Source organism: Cimex lectularius, unplaced genomic scaffold (assembly GCF_000648675.2).
Source record: "Cimex lectularius strain Harlan isolate CLEC.00 unplaced genomic scaffold, Clec_2.1 scaffold49, whole genome shotgun sequence".
Lineage (NCBI taxonomy): Eukaryota > Metazoa > Arthropoda > Insecta > Hemiptera > Cimicidae > Cimex > Cimex lectularius.
Window position 1 is genome coordinate 2,000,555 of NW_019392644.1, and position 24,429 is coordinate 2,024,983.

A 24,429-nucleotide genomic window follows, 5' to 3' on the forward strand; every position below is an offset into this window, starting at 1 on the left:
TATATAAACCTTAAAAGCGTTACAGTCCTTGGGAATATTGGAACTGAATCAATCTTAGAAGAAATGTTAACCATTTATTAATAAAATTATGTCAATGTGTAGTCATATTTAAGTTTGCTTTGCCAGGATGAAGGCTTTAAAATAGGTCGATTGAATAAATGAATAAACATTTATTAAAAAAATACTTATACATTTTGTTACATAATATTCATTAAGCAGGGGAAGTGGCGGGGCACTTTTACGTCCTATTTCAAAACTTTTTCCTATCAACGCACCTAGTCCTAGTTTGTTACTATTTTTAATTAATCAAACAAGAAAATAGTTGGAAAAATTTTCCTAAAAAACCCACTAGGTTTCAAATAGGATAACAATTAACAAATGAATTAACAAAATGGTGTTAAAAAAATATAAATAAATGAGAATAACAAGAACAATGCAACACGAGTAATTGAATTATCACAGACCCTAGATTTATCTATTGTGCCTAATCCTTCTATGTTTCCATGGAAAGATTACATCATACACTCCTACATCCCTGCAAGTAGTTCTTGCTGGAGGAGAGACCCGTAAAAAAATTCCTGGACAGACGCTTTAATTCGGAATTAATATATTCCATTACCGTTCTCTCATGCAAGAGGCCAATTCTGGTGTATCGAGGGAGTGGAGGTTATAAATCTTAGAAATTTATTTTGAACCACTTGCAGTTTTTGGATGTTCGATTCGCACGTGTAACTCCATGCTGGGCAAGCATACAGCAGCATAGGTTTAATAGCTACTTTATAAATAATTAGTTTATTTCCAAAGCTCATTCCACTCTCACGGGCCATCAGGGGAAATGGCTTTTATAGCTATTTTATCTTTCGTAACTATATCATTTATAAGCACAGAGAAGTTAAGTTTTCCGTCCCAAGTACTTTACCTCCTTACACCACTCGATTTTGTGTCCGTGAATGGAAATGGTTTCCCAGAATATTGGTCGTCGTTTTGTGAAAAATAAGGCCTCAGTTTTGGGGACATTAATCCTGAGTTTCCAGCGGCGACAAAATTTGCAAATCCTGATGATGCTGTCATATAATCTTTTATCTTTTCACAATTGTCTTTGGCCTCCAGGATGAACAATAGACAGCTATGTCCTCCGCATGAAGCGTAATTTTGCAATTTCTCTGTGAGGGGAGTGGATTTATAAAAAGGAGAAAAAGCATGGCTCTAGGATTGAACCTTGGGGAACTCCGGCGGCAATTGGGAAAGGTCTGGAAGTTTCATTGTTTAGGAAAACACGGAAACAACGGTTTTTTTAAGTAGGCCATGACCACTTTTATAAGGTATCCAGGGAAATTCATTTCAATGATCCTGTACACTGTACCGACCGAATCAAAGGCCTTTTCCATGTCTAGGAGGACCATCCCTGTGTGTTTTTTGTTGTTGAGCATGTTGGTCACATGATCTACTACGCGAGTTGGGTGGCCGTAGAGAGGTCTAAAGCCGTGCTGCTCATCTATGATAATGCTATTAGCATTAATGTTGAGGTTAAGACGGTGCTGAATGCACTTTTCGAATATCTTACTAAGTGCACTCAACAGGCTAAAGGGTCTATAACTTGATGGATTCTTGGCAGGCTTTTTGACAGTGTAATATGTTTAATAATATATTACACGGTATAATAGGTGTAATAATAGTAAAATAGATCGAAAGCTTGACAGTAACAATTGAATTTGTTTCTTCATCCAGCCCATGCGAAGAGTTAGTTTTGGGAGTATATCGTACATTTTTCAATTATGGCTGATTCCTTTTTGTATTTTGTGATAGAAATTGTTGTGATTAACAAATGAAAACATTCTTTTGTGTATCATTCTTTTCCTATACAATTTGGTAATAATAAATTATAAGTTATAAATAATAATAAAAAACATGGGGCATTGGTGGCCGCAACGGTTTAGGCGTTGACACGGCGCTCATCACTGTAAGGTAAAGGTCCGGGGTTCGAATCCAGCGGCCCTGCATTTGAACCCGACATACTTACAAATAGGCTTTTTTTCAAAAACACCGCCACCCTGAGGGTTTATATGCTGTTGCGAACCCTCGTAAAAAATAAATAAAATAATAAAACAGGGATGAGATAACTTTGCACTCCACGTGAAAGCTCGAATGTTCAAAGAATTGAAAGATTAGAAAGCCAATACGTGTAAAATACTATTAAATCAGTAGAGGAAATGAGGAAAATTAACGAAATTTATGGCCCAGCTGATAATCTGATGTTGCAATAATAAGAAATAATAACAAACACTCATGGGTAAAATGTTTTTTATCTTTTCCGAGCAAATGGTCTCTTTGTTTTCTTCCTCAATTGCACCGTTTAGTTAACTCACGTATTTATCAAATAAATCGCCCGATTTATTTTCTTATTTAGTTTAGCTATTTTTGTTCTTTTAAGACAAAACTCATAGGAAACAAACGCACTCACCCACATATATTCTAGATTTCAAACATTGTTATCTATGTGAGAGAATAAAATGAATCAGTCTTACATGTTAAATTGGTAAATAATCATTTATGCTAGTGCTATTGATAGTAATTGTTTCGGCTTACTTTGATGTAAATCCTCTCGGCGAATCGACATGTACCGCCGCTTGAAATAGTACAGCCCAGACGAGCCAGTATGTCCTAAAAAGGGAGAATCTGTGACTGGTCGAGACGCCAGTTTGCTGCTGGAAGCACTGAAACATAAAATTTTCATGAGGCTCCCCGTTTTAGTGTCGCATTTCCGTCTGATTGGTGAAGAGAGACGAGAATCGACGCTGTCCTTTATCGAAGCTCGTTAAAACTTTCCCTTAGGGGGTTGACCGACAAGTCATGAACAACATTCTCCTAACGAACTTGCCGACTTAGGATTAATATACTAATAAGTAATTGCTTAAAAACAAAAATATTTTTAAGTGTTATTACGTGAAACTATCTAAGCATATAATGCAAGTAGAAACTAGAGTGTTAGATAAGAAGCTTGAGTGATTGAAACCAAATTTTGATTAACACTCAGACTGTTTTTACCCTGGATTAAACAACTAGGATATTTTGGACTGGAAAGCTTGAAAACATATCTGAAGCTAACTCTGAGAGAGAATGCTTCACCAAAGCCCAAACAGCATAATCCACAATTATTGTATTACAAATTTTAAGTTTATTCCATTTATATAGTCGGAACAAAATCAAAAAGAATTAATTAAGTATTTTTCTTTTTCAATCATTATAACAAATTGTAATAGAGTTTTATGAACTTTGGCCATGTTCTCACTTAGGTTATTGGTTCCTATGATATTTATTTCATAATTGCACCTCTTGTTTTTCTAGGCAACGTGGCCCATAATAAATGAATATTCCACCAAATGAGAAGCTAAAATGTTAAATTAATCATTCAAGATTCATTAAGCTCTCTCCCTGTGACACTTCGTTGCTAGTTTTTGAAGAATCAACGCTTAAGTTGCGAAAACAATTCCAGTGGACGAGACATTGGAAAACCATTCAAAGCACAACATTTGAGAATTGGTGATGTTGTTGATTGATAGACTCATCGCTACAACGTTATTTGTGATAATTATGACTCATTTTAACATCATTTAATTGACACAATCTTACCATAATCCCTGGCTTTAAATTACAAAGAATATAAAACTTTCTAAAATTCACAATATAATGAAAAAATTAAAGCCCATCCCCCCAAACCTTGACATTGAGATGAACCTAATGATATTAATGTTAAAGAATAATTGGAGATTGAATTTCAAATTTTATTTTCACCATGCTTCCTAATCAATAATAAAACGTCTTTTTTCAGGAAAAGTTTCAATAAATCTTATTCTAAGAAGCATTAGATTTTAGTTTATTGGGTCCTGTATGCTACAGTTTTCGTGCGAGGTGAAGGCAAAGAGCGTTTGGAACTGCATGGAGGCCCTGACACCAATGACCTGACCCTGGCATGGGTCCTAGGGCATTCTGAGCAAAGAGGCAACAAAAGCCAACATGGACTCTCTAGGTCCTGATCCCTCCGGTGGCTGCTGCTCTTCCATTGCAACTGAACTAGGACGGCCGAACTATATGACCAAACAGACGACCGGCAATATGACGAACGTCGTCCACTGTAGCCGATTTTCGTCAGTTCACGACATAGCCTAAATGGATGTAGAAGACTGCTAGAAAATTCTTAATTTACACACAAATGGAGGGAAAGAAATAAACAAAAATATTGGAAGTTCCATTTATAAAGCGATCATCGACACAGCTTAAGCTGGACATCCCTCCAATGATAGAGCGGATCACGCATGTCCCAAAGAGTCCGCTTCTCCTCAACAGCACTTGTCAATTTTTCGCAATCCATCGAAATGAAAACGGAACGAGAACGTAAACAAAACGTAAAGAACGTTAAACAATGGTGAGCGTTTGATGTCACCTGGTTGACAGCTGAATGCGAAGTAACAATTCGGCCGAATAGGACGGGGAAAATCCAACTTTATTTGGATCGGAAAGTGCTTCGGCCGTGCACGGACCAACAGGACCGAACGAATTGTTCTAATGGACGCGTGCACATTCGTTTCTTCGCTTTTGGATCATCCGGCCCTATTCGGCCGTGCAACGGCCGAGCAAGTTCTGCCGAAAACGGTTCCAGTCATCGGCCTACCCAACTTGCCACAAAAAAGGATAGGGAAACAAAAGGGATCTTAATGACTCCACAACCTGATGGAACAATAGAACATGATGCACGCGAAGAGATTCATAGAAGGAATTACTAGAAGGCATATCATTATAATAATATTATATTAATACTTAAAAATGATAAATATAAAGGGCAGAATTTATTTTAAAAAAGTAGTGGCACAAAAGTACTGCGTTGAGTCTAGTCTATATACCGTCAATACCGTTACGTCTGGCCAAACTATTTATATCTAGTAATTTTTCATTTTAAAAAACCGTATGTAATTTACAAACGGAGTTTTAAAAAACACCGGCACCCTAAGGGTTCTTATAACCTTGCAATTGAAATACCATCGTAAAAAAAAATTATTTCAACTCTGCTGAGTGATTAGTATCCAAGCAAAATATGCTGTCCTTGAGGTATATTGTTTTATTTTGTAAATATCTTATTAATAAACATGTACATTATTATTATATCGATACTTAAATGTGAATGTTTTAAAGAGCATAATATATTTAAAAAATGTAGTGTGGACACAAGTACGGCGTTTAGTTTAGCCTATACCTTCAATACCGTTCGGTCTTGCCGAACTATATATCTAGTAATTTTTAATTTAAAAAAATGTATGTAACTTACAAATTGTGGTTTTTTCAAAAATACCGGCAACCTGAGGGTTCATATGACCTCGTAGTTGAAATACCATCTCAAAAAAAGTATTGCAACTCTGCTGACGGATAAGGAACCTAGCAAAAAATGCTGTCGTTGACGTATTTTTTTATTTTGTGTATTAATGTATTAATAAACATGAATATTATTATTAGATTATTATTAATAATAATCCATTATATAATAATATATTAATAAAGAGCATACGCTGAAAAAATAATAGTGCGGACAAAAGTACGGTACACTGACGCTCTGAAACAGACAAGGGGACGGGGGCTGGAGATCCAAAGACCGAACTGACGGTAAACCTAGATAAATATTCTACAGGATAGGAATACATTCCCCGATGACTTCTCAGACAGTCAGGCAGCACTAAAGACCTAACCTCATGCGAGGTGAAGACAAAAAGCGCTCGAAACTGCGTGGAGGACGGGAATCAGCGACACTAATGACCTAACTTTGACGTAGATACCTGAGCTACGGAGCATACAGGCAACGAAAACGTTGACATGTTAGCCAAAGAGGAAGCCAACAGGGACTCTCTTGGTCCTGAACCTTACTCTGGCCTCTGGCCCTTTTTTCACGATACCCTTCCCCCAAAAACGAATACGCATAACTTATAGTCTGGCATTGGCTAATATGCATAGTACGTAAAACCGTTAAAAAAACCTGAAGATATTACGAAAGGATTAGTCAACTATAAAACGGTAACGCCCAAATTTATTACAGATTTACATTTTACCCGGCTTTGATTTAGCCAAATTCTCTGCGACTTTTATAAACAAGAAGTCAATTTTCAGTGATTACTGTACTGTTATTTCATCTGGTAATTTTTCGTTACTAATTTAAATCCATTAAATATTGAAATAATACAAAATCTACAATCGCCAATCTTCCGAGAAAGACACGATATCACTGTCTTAACTGCTTAATGCTTCAAGACCTAGTAACTTGAGCTTATTATTACATGATAATCCTCTTGCTATTCAAGTGGCTACTCCAAAAATTTTTTTAGACCCGTAATCTAAAGGAAAACTTTAATATTTGTATGATATTACAACATTATGTTATGAATAAAACTAAATACAATAAAACTTAAGAGTGGCGCGTTCATTTTGACCATCAGTGTATATTTTGGCGTCATATCTAAACTGGAAATTCCCTGATGTTACCGATCATGGACATGAGACAAAAGAAAAATGTGGACTTAAGTGAACACATCTTCACCACATTGCTTGACAGATCTCAAGTTTCGAGTTTTGAGTTTCGAGTTTTGAGTTTCGAGTTTATTTATTAGATACTTTTACATACATTTTGTACATAGTGACTACAAGGGGAAATGTCTAGGACATTATACATCGTTGTGGCAGAGGAATATTGTATATTTACAATATTTGTTGATTTGGCCTAGAGAAATAAGAACAGTGGTGAAAATTATACTAAAAACCACATGCAGTAAGAATACATTAATAAATAGGGAAGTTACAAATAATTACATATATTATAAATTATAAATCATAAGTCGTTGACTACATTGTACAATAGATAAGTTTGATAAACAACACATTTCTTTAATATTAGCTAATTTCATAAGTTAATAAATAGGCAAGTTAATAAATAATTACTAATTATTATAAGTTAAAATCATTGAATAGACTTGTTCAATACATAGTCTGACATTTACTAATTTGGTAAATAAATAAATACATATATAAACAGTAAAATTAACAATTTAATAAATAACATCACAGTGAATAAATATACAAAGCAGTCATACTAAAATGTGTTTGATCCTCCTGTGTTTCCAATTTTTTTTGAGGTTATAGTTTCCTACATTCTTTACTGTCATATTTGTACTCTCAGCGCTACGTTCATAAAAGGAGCTAGAGATCCTTTTGATATCATCCTTAATGTATAGGATGTTTAATATTTCGTGCATATAATTTATACGAACACTTCTTTTAGAGGATGTAATTAACCTTAAAAATTTATTTTGAATTGTTTGTAGGCACTTTGTATTGGTGTTACTTGTGTAGCTCCATACCTGACAGGCGTATAACAGCATTGGTCTGACTATGGTTTTATATATAATGAGTTTATATTGGGGGCTCATCCCAGATTCTGTACATATTAAAGGGAACAGAGTGTTGATAGCACACTTCCTTTTATTAACCTTTTTACAAGTGTTGGTACCAAAGTTAAGCTTGCTATCGAGGTGTAAACCAAGGTATTGAACATTATTGCGCCAAGGAACATTTGAGTCACCGATTCTTATAAATTCCCTATGTATAGGAAGTCGTTTTGTTGTGTTTAACTTGAGTTTCCATCTGTGGCAAAATCTAACGATCACAGACCTCAACTATTCTTAAACTATTACGGACCTGTGCTACTAACTTTGCCATACGTAAAGAGCTTAAAAAATAAACTTTTTATAAGGTTTAACTGAATTAAATGTTATATGATAATCGTACCATCTGATTACACCTTATGCTTCCTATTTGATAAATATTTTAAACCTTTTGAAGTCTTCCATTTTTCCAAACCAACTGTTCTATATTGCTTGGTAGATCTTGACACTATGCTTGAACCATTATAGAGTTGAGCTTTTGCCTTCAACCATATAAGAGACTCTGCGATCCATAATCCTTCGGAAAATAGTCCGGGTATTTTTCTCTCCAACAATTCATTTCCCTTACTATTACCACGTTCAAGATCATGCATATGAAATTTTATATTTTTTTAAATTTTTATTTACCTTCATGTTGAAACCGCTGGGGCTGAGCCATTCGAACAAAAATATCGTGAATGTCGCTGCTTGAATTGCGACGACGCCGACCAACATCCAAGATGCCGTGTCAAACGGTTCTGCAAAATAAAAACAAGCTTATTAATTTGATAATCTTATTTGAAAATGAGGGTGATAATCTGTAAAACTTATGCTGGCTGGGTTTGGCCGTTCCTGTTAAACGCCTGCCACATTTTAAATGACATTTCGTTTCAAAAATTTGCATCCTAGTGTATGTATGATTTCAATTTGCCCGAGGGTTATGTTTAGTACAAAAACGCGCCAAGTTTCCAAAATGTTTCTCAAAAATTTCTTGAACACTCGTATAATTCACCGTTTCAACTCCAAACAATTTCCTTGGACTACTCTACGCTCTGACGTTTGAATAGAGTTGTTTTTCAGCATACATCAACGTCAAATAAAGAAAGAAGTTGAACAATTTCTTTTTTTTTGTCGCTGAATAAATAGACAGATACGATGCGTTGATTTATACCCGATCTATTTTATTCTTTTTCTCATGCAAGCGAGCGGATCTCTGGAGGAAAACTAGCAAGTCACAAATCAAGCCGGAAAAAACTTCATGGGCAAGTCCTTGAAAATTTGGGCACGGCAAAGTTTTCGAACATATACAACATCGTCTTACACTTTTTTCAATTTAAAATGTAGATTGCTTTCCAAGTACCTACAAGGCTTTCTGAAAATCCACAAAGAATGCACTTTTTGACTTCATAAATTATGTGCATTTTACTCGGGCCGAAAGAAATAGGGCAATATTCATGGATTGTCCAAATATTTTGCCTTGAATCGTATATCTGCAAAGAAGACAGTCTAAAGTGGCTATTAAAGTTAGAAATGTCTAAGCGCCTAAAAAAAATGATAATATCGTATTGCCTCAGGGGAGTGTACTAAGCCAACTATTGGTTCTGCTCTATTTTAACAACCTGACCGCTATATTATTTCTTGTAATTGCTTTATAACTAACACGACGACTCTAAGTTCGTTTTCGAGTTCTTTCTTTTTACGTTACTATATGCCAACATACTTTTGCTAGGGCAAGCCAGTGGATTGCTATTACTAAGGTTGTTTTAAATCATTCTAAATCAACAGGTGTAATCTTCAGAAGGCCAAGAACTTCGCCATATATTTCGATAGGGAAATTGAAAATATTAGCCAAGTGGTAAGGATAGATGGGTCCTAATATACATCATCGTGGCACCTCTGTATCAGTGCGATATCCGGCTGACAAACAGAGGCTACTGATGACATGAAAGTATTTGGGGGTTAGAGAAAGATGGATTGATTGTAGGACCAGGTAGAAGACAAAAGGGTGGACTTTATTATGTTTCTAACTAGAGCAGCCCCGAGTGGCACACATGATCGAAGGCTTGGTCCACATCGAATACATCACTCATACAGCTCAAAATCTATAGCGATGGCACTGCTGAATATTGCAATGCGAACGGCTGAACCTAAACTTCTGGTCAAGAATAAGGATTCCGGAATGAATTAAATAAATTATCGATTTACAATTTTTTAATATTAAGTATTGTTCTAATAAATAATGTATATGTAGACTTTATGCCAAATAAAAACTGTTTTTTTCCTCCAAATAAAGTGGCTTTAATTAATTGGATTTTTAAAGGAAACATACTCATCTGTAAGCCATCGTTCCTAAACCTGCCTATCTGTTATGTATTCAAGAGATGCTAATACGAAACATTAATGCTGCAAAGAGGCATGACAACAGATTGGTGCTTTGGTGGGAGAAGACATTACAGCTGATAGCGGAGAGAATCCTCAGTAGTGACGAGAAGGTATTGCTAGGCATATATTGAGAAAATGGCACACAATGTTCTCATGAATCTGCCATTACTACATCTTCATCCAAGGCTAGAAAGACGGTTTACACGCCAATGCAGAGACAATGGCATACCGCATACACAACGCAAGTTTCGAGAAGAACTGTGGAGAGGAGTAGAAATTATGAATTCGATTATGATCAAAAATTAAATTTATCATTGATAAAAAACAAATTATATTAGATAAAAAAATTAAAAACCTAAAATACAGTACACTTAAAAATTAAAATACCCATAAAGACCCAAAAACTCAAGTTAAATTTTACCCAAGGGTATAAACATAACAAACATGGTACTAAATAAAGATGAAAACAATTTATTAAACAAAGGCTTAAAATTTGTCCCTAAAACAGAATTGGATACAAAAAACTACTATCCCTGGGTTCATCGGTAGATTGTTGTAACATGAATACAAATATAAAATATAAATGTGCTGAAATAATTAAACAAAACTTGGTAAATCTAAATGTAAAAAAGTTAAATATACCACGTACAATTAGGTCTATTGATAAAAAGTTAAAAAGTAACAACAACGTTATTTTAATAGCCGATAAAAGTAATAGTATAGTTATCCTTGAACATCAAAATAACGTTTCTAAAGTTGAGGAATTCCTAAATAATAACAAGTGCAAACAAATACAAAAAGATCCCACCGTAAAATTAAAAACTAGCGTTCAAACAGCCATAAAAATAGTGATTTTTTATTCTCAGATGACCAATATGCAGTTAAAAACTAATACCAATGAACCCGAAACCCCCAATGTTATACAGTAAAGTCAAAATTCACAAAGAAAACAAGCCTATAACCAGTAGTGTCCTTTTATAATTCCCCATGCTATAAACTTGCAAGTACAATTGACAAAATAATTAAAACTTACACCAATTTCAAACCTACATTCGGTATTAACAATTCGTTAGAACGGATAAAAGAATTAAATAACATCAATATACCCAACAACCGTGTTTTAGTCATTTTACGTTACTAATTTTTTCACAAATATCCCTGTTGAAGAATGTACTGAACTCATAAAACAAAAACTTACCGAGAATTCTATTAACGAATTTGTAAAAAATGATATAATAGACATCTTAAATATATGCCAACTATCTAATTATTGTAAATTCAATAATAAATTTTACGAAATGAAAGGGGTACCAATGGGGTCTCCACTATCCCCACTTTGTGCCGAAATATTCATGGATAATTTCGAAAAAAAACTTTTCAAATCAAACAACAAATAAATTAAATCTTTTCATTTTTGGAAACTATGTAGACTATATTTTATGCATATGGTCGGGAACATTAGAGGATCTCAAAGAATTCCTCCAACTAATTAATTCTCTTCACTGTAATATAAATTTCACATTGAAAATTAACAAAGATGGTTGTGTGAACTTTTTAGACCTAAAATTGTCCATAATAAACAACCTAATAGAAATAGACGCATATAGAAAACCCACAACTACAGACACCAGCGGATTCTTCCCACCCATGCTGTCAAAAGGCTGCTGGTTTCATTTGGCTCATAGGCCGTATGTTAAAACTTCCGCTAACACCTGATAACTATAAAAAAGAATTAAAAACTATTAAAACCTTGGCACAAAACAACGGGTATCTAGAAATATTTATTGATAGGTTGCTAGTTAAAAGAATAAAAAAATTAACTTTAAACGAATCAACAATAGGACTCAGCCCCCCCACCACAAATGAATCATTAGGTGTCCGTTGTTTGCCATACATTGGTGAATTATCGGAAAAAGTTAGTAAAATTTTTAAACAAGAAGATTTTAGAATAGCTTGTAGAAGGACGGGGTCACTAAAAAACATCCTCTCAAAACGTAACGACAAGGTAGACAACTTGGCAAAAGCGGGGTTTACCGACTCAATTGTAATGATTGTAATATTAAATATATAGGTCAAAGCGGTAGAGAAATAAAAACGAGAATAAAAGAACACTTGCCTAAATGGAGCAAATTTTTGGAATTTAAGGACGATCTAAAAGAAACAAAACATAATTTCAATTCAAATTTAAATACAACAGTGTTGCATAGTTTCAAGAAAGGGAGAGAGAACTAGATTGTTTTGAGAAATTTGAAATTAAAAAATGCAAAATTGAACATGGTGATGAATGCATTAATAATATAACAGATTTTGATCTACCTCCATTTTAAATATATACTTAAATAATATTAAACGTCAAAATAATTAAATTAACTGTTATTCTTTTTATAATAATTTAATAATATTAAGGTATTATTCTAATTTTTTAAAATCTTTAATCACTAATTTATAATTAATTTCTTACAGTATTTACTATTATAATAGTTATTTGTGTTATAATTCCCGCTTTTCGCACGTTCAAATTGAGCGCCATTAAAAAACCAGCTGCTAATTGGAACGTCGCGTTGGCGGGGGTATCAGCGGGTTCACTTTTGCAATTCATGTATAGAGACGTGCTTGTGGAAACCCTTCAATCTGATGATGACCTAAAGGGCTCGAAACCGGATTGTTGAGAAACAACTTAATGTGAGTAGGAACCATCTTAAAAAAAAAAAAAAAAAATAGTATGGAGAAGAGTGTTACAAATCTGGTACACATGGAAATGAACCTAAGAATAAGCTTATGTAAGTCTTGGGTATTACGCCACTGCCTCTCAGGCGGATGTTGCAGCTATTATGAACTGCCAAGCAGATCAAAAGTATAGTTGTTACTGTTGGAAAATTAACGCTGAAAGGACTAAACCTAGGTCACTAGCACTATTTTAATTATGGTGGAAATGTTAACTGGACCTGGAGACACTGGGAGAGAAAAATCATAGATCCGGAAGAAGCGTGGTCCTTAAAAAAATTGGTATTTGGTAAAACGTTTTCAGTTTAACGAAGAACTGAAGAAATTGATGGATTGCACAGTGCATGGTCGTAAAATAATCCGTCTTTTTAATTTTAAACTAAACCTTATTCTATGATTATACATTAATCTCCTGCAGGGCGAATTTTGCGTTTTTTCAGACCATTTAACAACTGCAATTCATAAAGGTTGTCATCTAGTTTAAATTATTAGAAAATTGTTCTTGATATGTGAAAATCTTTGAAAAACAAACGGTTAGAATATTAATATGTGTACATAACGGGTGAAGAAAAAACAGTACGGTCAAATTTCATCAAGGTAAAATTGTAAAGATATTTATCAAAAAGAAGTTATATAATATATATAATATATAAACGGGAATTGGTGGTCATTATGAATCAACGGATGTTTATGGAACAATTTTTTTTGCCCGCCATGTCGTGATAGTCCGGGCAACATAGAAATGTATGGCCTATCGATTTAACGTCAGAAACACAGCTCTTCACGGACTTTAATTTACAACTGGACCGTACTTCAACAGGCTGAAGGCTGAAGAAACGTCTGTCGGGAATTTTTACTCCTTTGAAAATTAAGTCTTACCGAGGAAAGCGGTCGGAGAGATTATTCCAGTCCTCTTGGCAACGATAATCGCTATTCCGGTCTCCATGAACGGAACGGAGAAATCCACGACGGCCTCCCTTTCGGAATTGATCATCAAAGAAGTCATAACCATGTCAGTTTTCCTGTTCACGAGATCAGCAATCAAACCGTTCCATTTGCCATTCTGAAAAATATAAAACACATTATTATATATTTCAGCGAGAAACGTAACTATGAATTTGAACATGAATAAAAGAACTGCAGAAAATTATTGAGATACGTATAGTTTTTAAGATCAGTATGATGTAAAATTGGTGTAATATAATAAAAATCCGCATATATGGCAAACTTATGTCAAAATCATGAGGACATTCAACCTGCAGCTACTTGAGCGTCTCGATCTGTTACTGACTCCCTTGCTTTTGCATGAAACCTAAAATTTTGCCTTTCATTTGTACTTCAGGTTGTCAACTATAGAATAGATGGTAAACATACAATATAGACATATACACACCATCTTACACAAACATAGAAGTCTGATCAAATTCACTCTCTCAGAATACTCGATATTCCCCGGGGCAGGACTCAACTCAATTCTCGCTAGTAACTTAATTTATTCTTGCGACTTGGCCCATTTTTTTTCCCGGATACCAGGAGGAGTTCCCTCCTGAGCACTGCAGCTGAGCTGTACAGCTTATTGTACTTTATCCCTGGCTCCATTTTTTTGGAGGGAGACTCGCAACACAAGTGTGAACTTGAGCCCCCGTTGTACCAGTGTTCTTCCATCGAAGAAACTCATTTTTGAAGGGGGTTGGGACCAAATTCTTCCATTGATGAGTGCCGTGCCAATTTCTTTCAATTGCGGCCACCGGTTCCCTTAGGCGTCAGAATAGTTCAGAGGCGACGATGGGGATCGAACCCACGACCGCGGGATCTACTAGACGAGAGTCTGACGCCTTAACCACTCGGCTACCGCGGCCCCCGGCTTGACCCATTACTCCAAGGTACACGTCATACCTCAGAGCACTATAAACAACCCCTTCCTTTTACGCTAATAAATTATGTTCAACTGAAAATATTAACATAAACACAACACCAGTTAAAAAAAAAAGTAGAAGCACGGTCAATCCCGCAGAGTATTCGATATTCCTCAGAGCCGGGTTGGGTATAAAGCGATTTTAAGACCATTGTAATCTTAATTGTAAATTACGCCCACCTACTATCTCTTAAAATTAAATATGACCTGATAAATTTCATCATCAAACTTATTTCAGCGTGTAGAAATGTGTGGTGATTAGTGACCGTTAATCGGTAATAATTCAGAAATCGTGAGATGCGGTCTGGTGGGATGTAGGTTTCAGAAAACATTTCCTTTATCGTGCCAACGTTTCGATCTTTATTGAGATCATCTTCAGGGCTCAAAGTGTTTGTCTTCTGTGTAATTGTGCCATTCTTGCGAGTGGTATTGAGAGTGCCCAAATTACACAGAAGACGAACACTATGAGCCCTGAAGATGATCTCAATAAAGATCGAAACGTTGGCACGATAAATAAAATGTTTTTCTGAAAACTACATCACACCAGACCGCATCTCACGATTTCTGAATAACTAATTTCAACTCAGATGTGCGATTGCAACGAGATCTCTTGATACAAATGAGGCAGTGATAGACTTAGCTAATATAAAACATTCTACTTGGATCATTGGAGTACTGCTATAGGGAAAATTCTACACCCTTGTTTACATTTTTTCTCATCATTACTAGATGCTTAATATAAGGTATTTGGTTGTAATTTACAGCACGCTTTCGTGGCTCATGGTGACTGTAATAAATTTTTATTAAAATTTGAATTTAATAAAAATATTTTCTATGTTTGTGTTTTGAATAGAATTCTGCTATTTTCGTTGTTATGAATATGCTATCATGTATTATACTGTCATTAATATGAAGGGTTGTTTTGAAAAATATAGTTACAATTGTGGGTGGACGACTCGTTAAAAAAACTATAGGTATATGTGATTTTTTTAAACCTTAATCAATATTTTAATAAATAGAGAGAGAATATTATTTGTAACCCAGATTTTTAAAACAACCGGAGTGAAATATATGTAACTTTTTCTCTAGTAGCAAATTTATCTTCCGTCAAAGGTCCTGGTCCAAAATAACCATTACATGCAGCATGTAAATTTCTGTAAATGAAGGTTTATGAAACTAGACTATCTCTTCCACCAAGTGGCTGCTGATAAATCCTGCCGAAAACGGACCCATCAATCAACTCGCGGCATAAAGCTCAAGGGAAAAACCGATTCAACTTGGGATATTTTAAATATTTTATTGTCCGAATCGCTAAACAAAAGTGAAAACCCTAGAGACATGGTAAAAATTTAAATTTGAATTTGTTACTAAAAAATCATTAATTTTTTTTTAAAAGAACGACAAAACAAAACAGAACTGCGTGGTAGCTCCATTATAACTGAAACAGCATTGCTCTAGTGTATTCCTGGATAAAGATACCCCTTTGATAGGGTATGCCTGCCGAAGCTATGTGTAAGTTAAAGGACATACTAATCGCTATGACCTCTTCCTTAAATCCTATCACTCCGGTCGATATTTCTATGTGACACATCTTCCACCAATTACCCTGTCGCAGTTTGAGTCGTACAGAGGGAGTACACATGCGCTGCTACTATACACAATTTATACGGCTGACGTACCTGCCCACCCAGAAACGATGACCTTCAGCTTCGTTGAGGGAAAAAGAATGCTGTCTCGTCATAACGATCAAGTCATAGCAATCGGTTATCTACAAACGCATCTACTTGCCCTTGAGCTCCAGCGGTGTAGAATCAAGGCAGTGAACGGTAAACAACGAATCTAAACAACCTTGACCATTAAATCCACGCACACATTTACTTTAACAATAATCCTGGAATATGATGTTTTTTACGACGGTTTGGAACAGCAGAGGTCATATAAACCATCAGGGTGCCGGTGTTTTTGAAAAAAAAACAAACATTTGTATGTATTTATTTAGAAATCGTGAGATGCGATCTGGTGTGATAGGTTTCAGAAAAACATTTTCTTCGTCGTGCCAACGTTTCGATTTTTATTGAGATCATTTTCAGGGCTCAAAGTGTTTGTCTCAAACACTTTGAGCCCTGAAGATGATGTCAATAAAGATCGAAACGTTGGCACGATAAAGAAAATGTTTTTCTGAAACCTACATCACACCAGACCGCATCTCACCATTTCTAAATAAATATCCATTAACGGTCACTAATCACCACACATTTGTAGTATGCCGGGTTCGAATGCAGGGCCCCTGGATTCGAACCCGGGACCTTTACCTTACAGTGATTAGCGCCTAAACCGTTGCGGCCACCAACGCCTCCTTGGAATACGAATCAAGTACAATATATCTAACTTTATATAGACAAACGGGGAAAAAATTATAACACACAGATTATTATTTTCAACGTATTTATTTAAACTATACTAACAAACAATCAAAATGTATTGTGCAATACAACTAAGGAAGGAAAAAGATACTAACCACGTGTATAAATATTATTATTATCATATCTGGAAATTTCCAGATAAAGGGCTATATAATTATTTCATGGTGTTCCTGGTTAAAGACAAAATTTAATGTTTTAAAGAACGCTGAGAATCATTTGCAACATTTATACATTAAATTTATTTATTACACAAAATTACAAGAAAGAACATGTAACGGCAAATTTATTTAAATTTACCTTCACTTTTTTTTCAAGTTCAAAAGAGGAAAATCGGAATAAAAAAGTATTGTCAGTTTTAAATTAGTTTAATATAAAAAGGATTTTACAGGAAGCATAAATGGCTTTTCCACCCTTTCCTCATAATTTATATGCCGTTCAGAAGTGTTAAATGAAATGTATATTGCACAAGTTGGCAGGAGTGGGTCGTTCATTATATATTTTGGCATCATGCCCAAAATTGATTGAATAAAGCCAAAAATATACAAAAATAAATAAATGCTCCAGCTACACTATAGTGGGGCCGATTTAGAGCAGAAGTATTGATAAATGGTAATGCGATAAGAAAATTGATTTTCATCTATGAAAACAAATCGTAAAATTGTAAGGCTAATTTGAATAATTATAAACAAAACCTATATAAGAAAATATTTTTTTCCTTACCTTGCCTTTTTGTAGAATTTTCCTTTTCATTTTTTCTAATACCCTTTTATTATGTTTTGAAACTTTTTTATAGTCCGTTTTCTTCTGATTTGCTTGTTAGAAGTACATATTTTCTCTTAACAGTCTGTACCTAAATATTCAGTTCTAAAAAATGCACTTTTGAAATTAGTTTTGTTGTTGTTCTTAACTTTATATTTCTTTTCTTCCTGTACACTCACGTTTTCATTAAATTTAAATATTTTTTAATTTTTGTCCTTAATTTTTCTTTGAACGCTGCGATGTTTTTGTCTACTGTCAGTCTCTTTCTGTCTCTTTTGTTTAGTTAAATATTTTTATCTCTCTCGTTGTCTCTTTTTCCCTTTAATTAACATTCTTTTCTTTATATTCTTTCTGTGAATGCCTGCCTTTATCATCCTCTATTCTCTTCCTCTTTCTTTAAACATTTTAATTTCATGTTACATCGCCTTTGTAGTTTTATTCACTGTATGTTTTTATATATTAAGTCGTGTTTATATCCTAATAACTGTCTTTCTATCTTCATCCCCCTCTTTTCTTTCTCATACGTTTCTATTTTTTTATTCTACTTTCTATCAGAACACGTTTTATATTGACATGTCTGTATTCGTTCTCTCCGTTATATCTCAATCTCAAGTTTTTCTATAACCTTCTTTCGGACGTTCCTCTACGTTTTAGTTTTAGGTTTTTATTCGCATATTTATCTGAACATTTGATATTTCCATCTCTTTTCTTTCTACGTTGGTAAAATTTTCCGTTCTATTGGTAAAGTTTTCTATTATTTTTCGTTATAACTCGTGTTTCTTCTTCCGTCATTTTTTCTGTTTTTCATTCAATACATCTCTATTTGATATTAATTTTTTCACGTTTTCCTAAGTTGTTCTCATTTTCATTTCAATTCTAACCTTTTTATTCTCTCTCTCTCTCTCTCTCTCTCTCTCTCTCTCTCTCAAATAATTAAATCCGCGAGTATTATAAACAAAGCGATTTAATTCAAGTGAAGTCGCTCTCTATCTCGTCATTTTCTCACCATATGTCTCTTTCACACTCTCTGTTTCATTCTTTCTAGAAAATATTTAAATCTGCGAGTATTATAAATAAACCATTTCAATTCAATTTAATTAAATTCTCTACCTCTCTCTTCGTCACTTCTTTCCTATCTCTGTATCTTTCTGTCATTTTCTCTCTCTCTCTCTCTCTCTCTCTCTCTCTCTCTCTCTCTCTCTCTCTCTCTCTCTCTCTCTCTCTCTCTCTCTCTCTCTCTCTCTTTCTCGCCCTCTCTCACGTTAAATGGAAAAAAGGTTCGCGAGGCCTAAATGTGCATGGCTAAAGAAACGTTTTTTTAATCAATCAATCTCTTTCATACTTTCCTCTCAATAATCTTCAACTTTCTCTATTTCTCGGTTTTTGTCCCCTACTTATTTCTCTCTATCTCTCTCACTCTCTCTCTCTCGCTCTCTCTCTCTCGCTCTCTCTCTCTCTCTCTCTCTCTCTCTCTCGCTTGCTTGCTCCCTTTCCGTCTTTCTCTCTCGTTCCCTCTTCCCCACTCTTACTCTCTTTTTCCTTTCTATAATTTTTTCCTTTATATGGTTATGTGCCTTCAATAAACTTCAAACTTTTTCTCTGCTTTGTATCTCTCTCACTTCTCTGTCTATCTGGATTTCTTTCTATACCATACATACACTCGCTTTCACACGCTCTCTTTCACTCCCTTTTTTGCTCTCACCCCTTTACTCTCACTCCTACGCGGCTTCAAGAGTCTTGAGGGGTATAAAATCAAATTTGTAAAGGAAACTTACTCACTGTCCCTCTCTTTTTACTTACTCAAATGAATAGTTATAAAAATTATTTAAAAAAATTGTAAGTCTAATATGATATTCATTAACCGAAAGATGCAATATTCATAATACAGTGTCCATAAATATACTCGTTACAAATAAGTAACTTAAAAACGGAAAAAGAAAACAAGGTTCCGAATATATAAATAAGCAAGAGGTTTTGATACAAATTATATTACAATTAAAAAAATGTGGTTTTAATTTAGGATACACAGATAAAATACAGTAAGAAAGCGTGAAATCCTTCTAAACGGTGTTTTTATCTTTACAATTTTGAGTTTTTGAAGATCGAGTTCAGCCGAAAGGTTGGGGGTTGTTCGCTTTAATAAGTGTCTCTCCTCTTTCTGGTGGAAGTTAGTAAATTCCAATCTGTCAGGAGTTGGTTTTTACTCCTCACTTCAATTATTTCTCCGGAAAGTTTAAGGAATGAGCTATTGCAGGTCCGGAGCTACTGAACGACCAATAAACGGGAAATTCCCGAGCAATTCTTTTTATCTTGGCCGTCCGACGTTAATCGTACACCTTCTCAGACGGAATTTTATCGATTGGCTTTAAACTATTTTCCACAGAATTAAAAGTGGGAAATTGGAAAAATATTTCGAGCCGGTATGGTGAGCTTTATTGGATCATGTTAAACCAAATTGAATTAATCAGTACCATCATATTTTTGAGAATACTGCCAAATTAATGTGAGAAAAGAAAAAAATACCACTGCAATTATCAATTTATATACAATATTGTTTTGATATGTAATAATCAGAACGACATATTGGTTTTATGGTCAAATAACTTGTATTAGTTTTTCCCCCAACAGTATTTCAGAATTTTGTTCCGTCTTACATAAACCTTCAGTCTGAATCTATAGTCACCACATGTGTTTCAAATAATTTAACTACTTTGCTTGTAAATCTAGTGAATCCAGGTTTATTATATCTGGTCTCAAATAAAATAATAATAAAACTCCTGTGTTTCCGGGGAAAGGTTTGAGCAACTGACAGCACGCTTTTTCTTAACCTCGCGCTTCTTTTCACCTTTATCCGTTTTCTTTCCCATTGTTATAAGGTAAAATAAAGTAGTACACCTGAAGGTTCCCAAGGCCTCCTACAGTTGCAGGTTATTAGTGCCTTTTTTCAGATATTTCATAAGGCATTAGCAAAGAAATGAACCAATCTTACGTAGTAACGATAGCATATGTGATATACAGCAATCCCGCTTCGATAGTCCATTTTTTCTTGGCAAAAAATCAGAATAACAGATAAAAAGGTAATACATGACAAGTAGTATTGGAAACTGACAATAACGCCTTATTGGATAAATGAGTATGGAAAGAACGATAATTGACATAAAATGGAGAACTGTCATAGTCTTCGTGTAACTAACTCAGAGGCAAATTTCCATGTTTTGAACTGATTAGTCTATTTCCAATCAAGTGGTTAAATTTAATTTATATGATGCTGAATTCAATATTTTAACGTGAAAACTACAATTGAAAGCAATGGATTTTAAGATTTAACTTGCCTTGCAATAATTTCCTCAAATTTAAACGATTAAAAATCATACTATTCCAATTTATGGTTATGTTGGCCATCATTTCCACCATGTGCTGCTGATTGTACAGTGACATTGTTTGTTCTGGGATGTCTGTGCGGGCTACTTGAGCGTAGGTTACTCTTTTTTTAATTGAACTGGGCCGAGGAGCATTGACTACTAGAGAATCACTTTTATTAGTTGATTTTATGTGGTTTTTTCTTTTGTGTAATACTTTCGCAATCATGAATCTCTGTAAATTGCGGGATGATCATCTGCACAGTTATGGCATTTTGGATCTTCTTCTTTCGGCTTAGAGCATTTTGATGTTAGGCGTTCGCCAGCACATTTCCCGCATATTGCAGTGTGGTGGCAATAGCTTTGTGCATGACCATATTGTTAGGGGGCCGAGTGGTTAAGGCGTCAGACTCTCAGCTAGTAGATCCCGCGGTCGTGGGTTCGATCCCTACCGTCGCCTCTGGACTTTCCTGACGCCAGTGGCCGCAACTGAAAGAAATTGTCACGGCACTCATCAATGGAAGGGGCGGGATCGGATCTCAGCGACTCTGAATTTGGTCCCAACCCCCTTCAAAAATGAGTTTCTTCGATGGAAGAACACTGGTACAACGGGGGCTCAAGTTCACACTTGTGTTGCGAGTCTCCCTCCAAAAAAATTGAGCCAGGGATAAAGTACAATAAGCTGTACAGCTCAGCTGCAGTGCTCAGGAGGGAACTCCTTCAGTCCTAGTTATCCCAAAAAAAAAAGAAAAGAAAAAAAAGACCATATTGTTGACATGTTGCACTGAGGAATCATCTTGCTGTTTTTGAATGACTTCCATTTTGACTTTCATATGGCATATATGTCGTATTTCGAAGATCTTTTCAATGTCTTCGGTATTTATGAAACTGAGCATGAACAAAGGAAGCGGAGTTGTCTTTTCAATTCTATTTTCCTTCGACTTTTTTATTTTATTAACAGATGATATTATTTTAAAACCTTCGTTATAGAGGCAACTTACAAAATCTATTGTATCGCATGATGGGTGTAAATTCCTGGCCAAGACTCTTATGGGCCTGGTTTTGTTTATTTTGATATGTATGCCTCTCCAAAAAGTTTCCACTTTTTTTTTAGCTGTTCGTGAGTTCTGTAATTCTCCTATACTCAGTTATAAGTACGTCAATGTTAATTATTATAATTAATTAATATTTTTATGAAAGGTATTGGTCGAGATAAAAAGTCAGTGCCTGAGTGGATAGAAGTCACGACAGCTCAAGTGGTTCAGCGGCGTATTTAACCGAAGATCGTGGGTTCGAATCCCGCTCGTGACACTGACTTTTTTTTATCTCGACCAATACCTTTCATAAAAATATTAATTAATTAAAAAATGTTAATTGGTCAATCGGACCACGAACTGTAATGGAGTTAATTTTTATTTGGTCATTATTCATGTGTTTAGCTTTAAAGTTAATTTTCTGTCCTTGAAGAGCTTGATATATTGGCTTCATATCAGTCACATTGCTTAGTACCATTGGGTACCACCAAGAGCGTTATGTGAGGCGTGAACCCGTCACACTTCATGAAGTTGAAGGTGGGGTAAGGTGGTGGTGGAATGAGTAGAGCGGAGTAAGGCTGTGGTGGCAAAGGTCGCTGTTAGACCGCATGAAGGTTGAAGGTGGGGTAAGGTGGAGGCTGGCCCAGAACAGGCCTTTACTATGTACTGGTGACTATGACAGTACTCAGTTATTGTCAGTTTCCATTGCTACTTGTCTTGTATTATCTTTTTATCAGTTAGTCTGATTTTTAGCCTATAAAAATGGACTATCGACGTAGGACCGCTATCACATACGGAATCGTTGCTACGTATACAGATTGGTCCATTCCTTTGCTAATAGTTTATCAACCATATGAAAAAAGTAACTAACCTTAAACTTACGAGGTGAAGATATAGATCGAAATCCAAACTACCGACCAGGACTAACACAGACCTAGTAGAATCTTCAATGTTGTAATTCTGATTGTCGCCACCAGGACATGTGAACCGATAGACTCCTTAAAGGTGGAGGCTGGCCCAGAACCGGCCTTTCTTATCTGCTGTCTATTTAATTTTAAAAATAGAGAAATTGAAAAAATAAAAAGATCTTTTAACAATAGTCCAAAAACTCCTGTTATATCGTCAAGCACTTTACGAGGCTTGGTATATATGCGGACTTGTTTCAGGTTACAAAAATGTCAATTCTTAAGGCTAAAGAAGTAAGTTAATGATCGAAAAATGCTAACCTATACATTTGTTTACGTCACCTTTATATAAACGAGACCGTTTAATATCTGTGTTCATTTGCCCCATCAGCGAATCCTAATAATATAATAAAGTTTTTTTTTTTTTTTTTTTGGCGTTATGAACTATGCATATTAGCCATGTGACAATTCGTATATGTGTGTTCAAATTTGGGGGGGGGGTTATTGTGAAAAAAGGGCCAGAGGCGACGGTGGGAATCGAACCCACGACCGCGGCGTGAGAGTCTCTCATGCTAACCACTCGGTTACCGCGGTCCCCTAATAAAGTATTTTTAAGGCATTTATTTCTTTCGGCTGAGTTGAATACCGTGAAGTTTAATTATCTGAAATAATGCCAATTGTCAAAGGGAAAGGGATAAATGAAAGGCCATTGATAAGTTTTGAAATGGAGGCGTCTGAAACCCAGTAGGCCTATTTCCCAGGGGCACAATAGCCCGATAAACCTTGGCTCTGAGATAAACCTTCGCTAAGCACCTTTTCAAAAAATAAAAAATATTCCTTTAAGAGATCAGTTTCTGTTCAGTTCTAAACTGATTCAGATTTACTCAGAGGAGGTATTTACAATTTTGGCTCGTCTCCAATGGCAAATCGCCTTTCTCTCAATTAGATAGTATAATTTTTATATCATAAAATATTAAACGGTTACAAAAATTAAAATATGTTGGCTTTTTGTCTTTCTTGATGTTAATAATTTGCCCTCTGTACTGTGTTCAAACAGTTTCGAGAAAACGAGGTCATCCGTGGAATCGATATGCATTCGGGGGCGGGGTGGCGAAACCATTGCGACCCAGACGCCGAGATCGTCATCCAATAATGTTTAAAAATGGACAAGTAAAAAAAGACGGAAGGAAAAACGAATCCTCATTTCATTTACAGAGAATTCTAATTTTGAATCTGTCATAAACGTGTAGACAAACTGAAAGTTCATCCACTTATCTGTAAAGTATTGAAAAAAAATTCAATTAGTTGAGAAAAGCCGTCTAAGTTATCGTTTACGGGACATCACTGTGTTAACACTTCATCTTTATTTTTCAAATGGAAATTAATGGAAAGTTCGTGAGCTGAAATTTGCATGCAATAAGACCTCCAAGGAATGCATATTCAAATCATGCTAATAATCTTATCAAGAAGG

At 35.1% G+C, this 24,429-nt stretch overlaps 1 protein-coding gene across 3 annotated transcripts in view; it reads right to left on the bottom strand.

Annotated features, from left to right (window-relative positions):
- Positions 1–24,429, bottom strand: part of LOC106666008 (glutamate receptor ionotropic, NMDA 2B) — a 206,115-nt gene that overhangs the window by 21,708 nt on the left and 159,978 nt on the right. For all 3 annotated transcript variants that reach the window (XM_024230407.1, XM_024230406.1, XM_024230408.1), the window contains exons 7-9: positions 13,443–13,626; positions 8,106–8,215; positions 2,587–2,714 (exon numbers count right to left, since the gene is read on the bottom strand). In XM_024230407.1, coding sequence (XP_024086175.1) covers positions 2,587–2,714; positions 8,106–8,215; positions 13,443–13,626 — 422 coding nt within the window. The remainder of the gene's footprint in view (positions 1–2,586; positions 2,715–8,105; positions 8,216–13,442; positions 13,627–24,429) is intronic.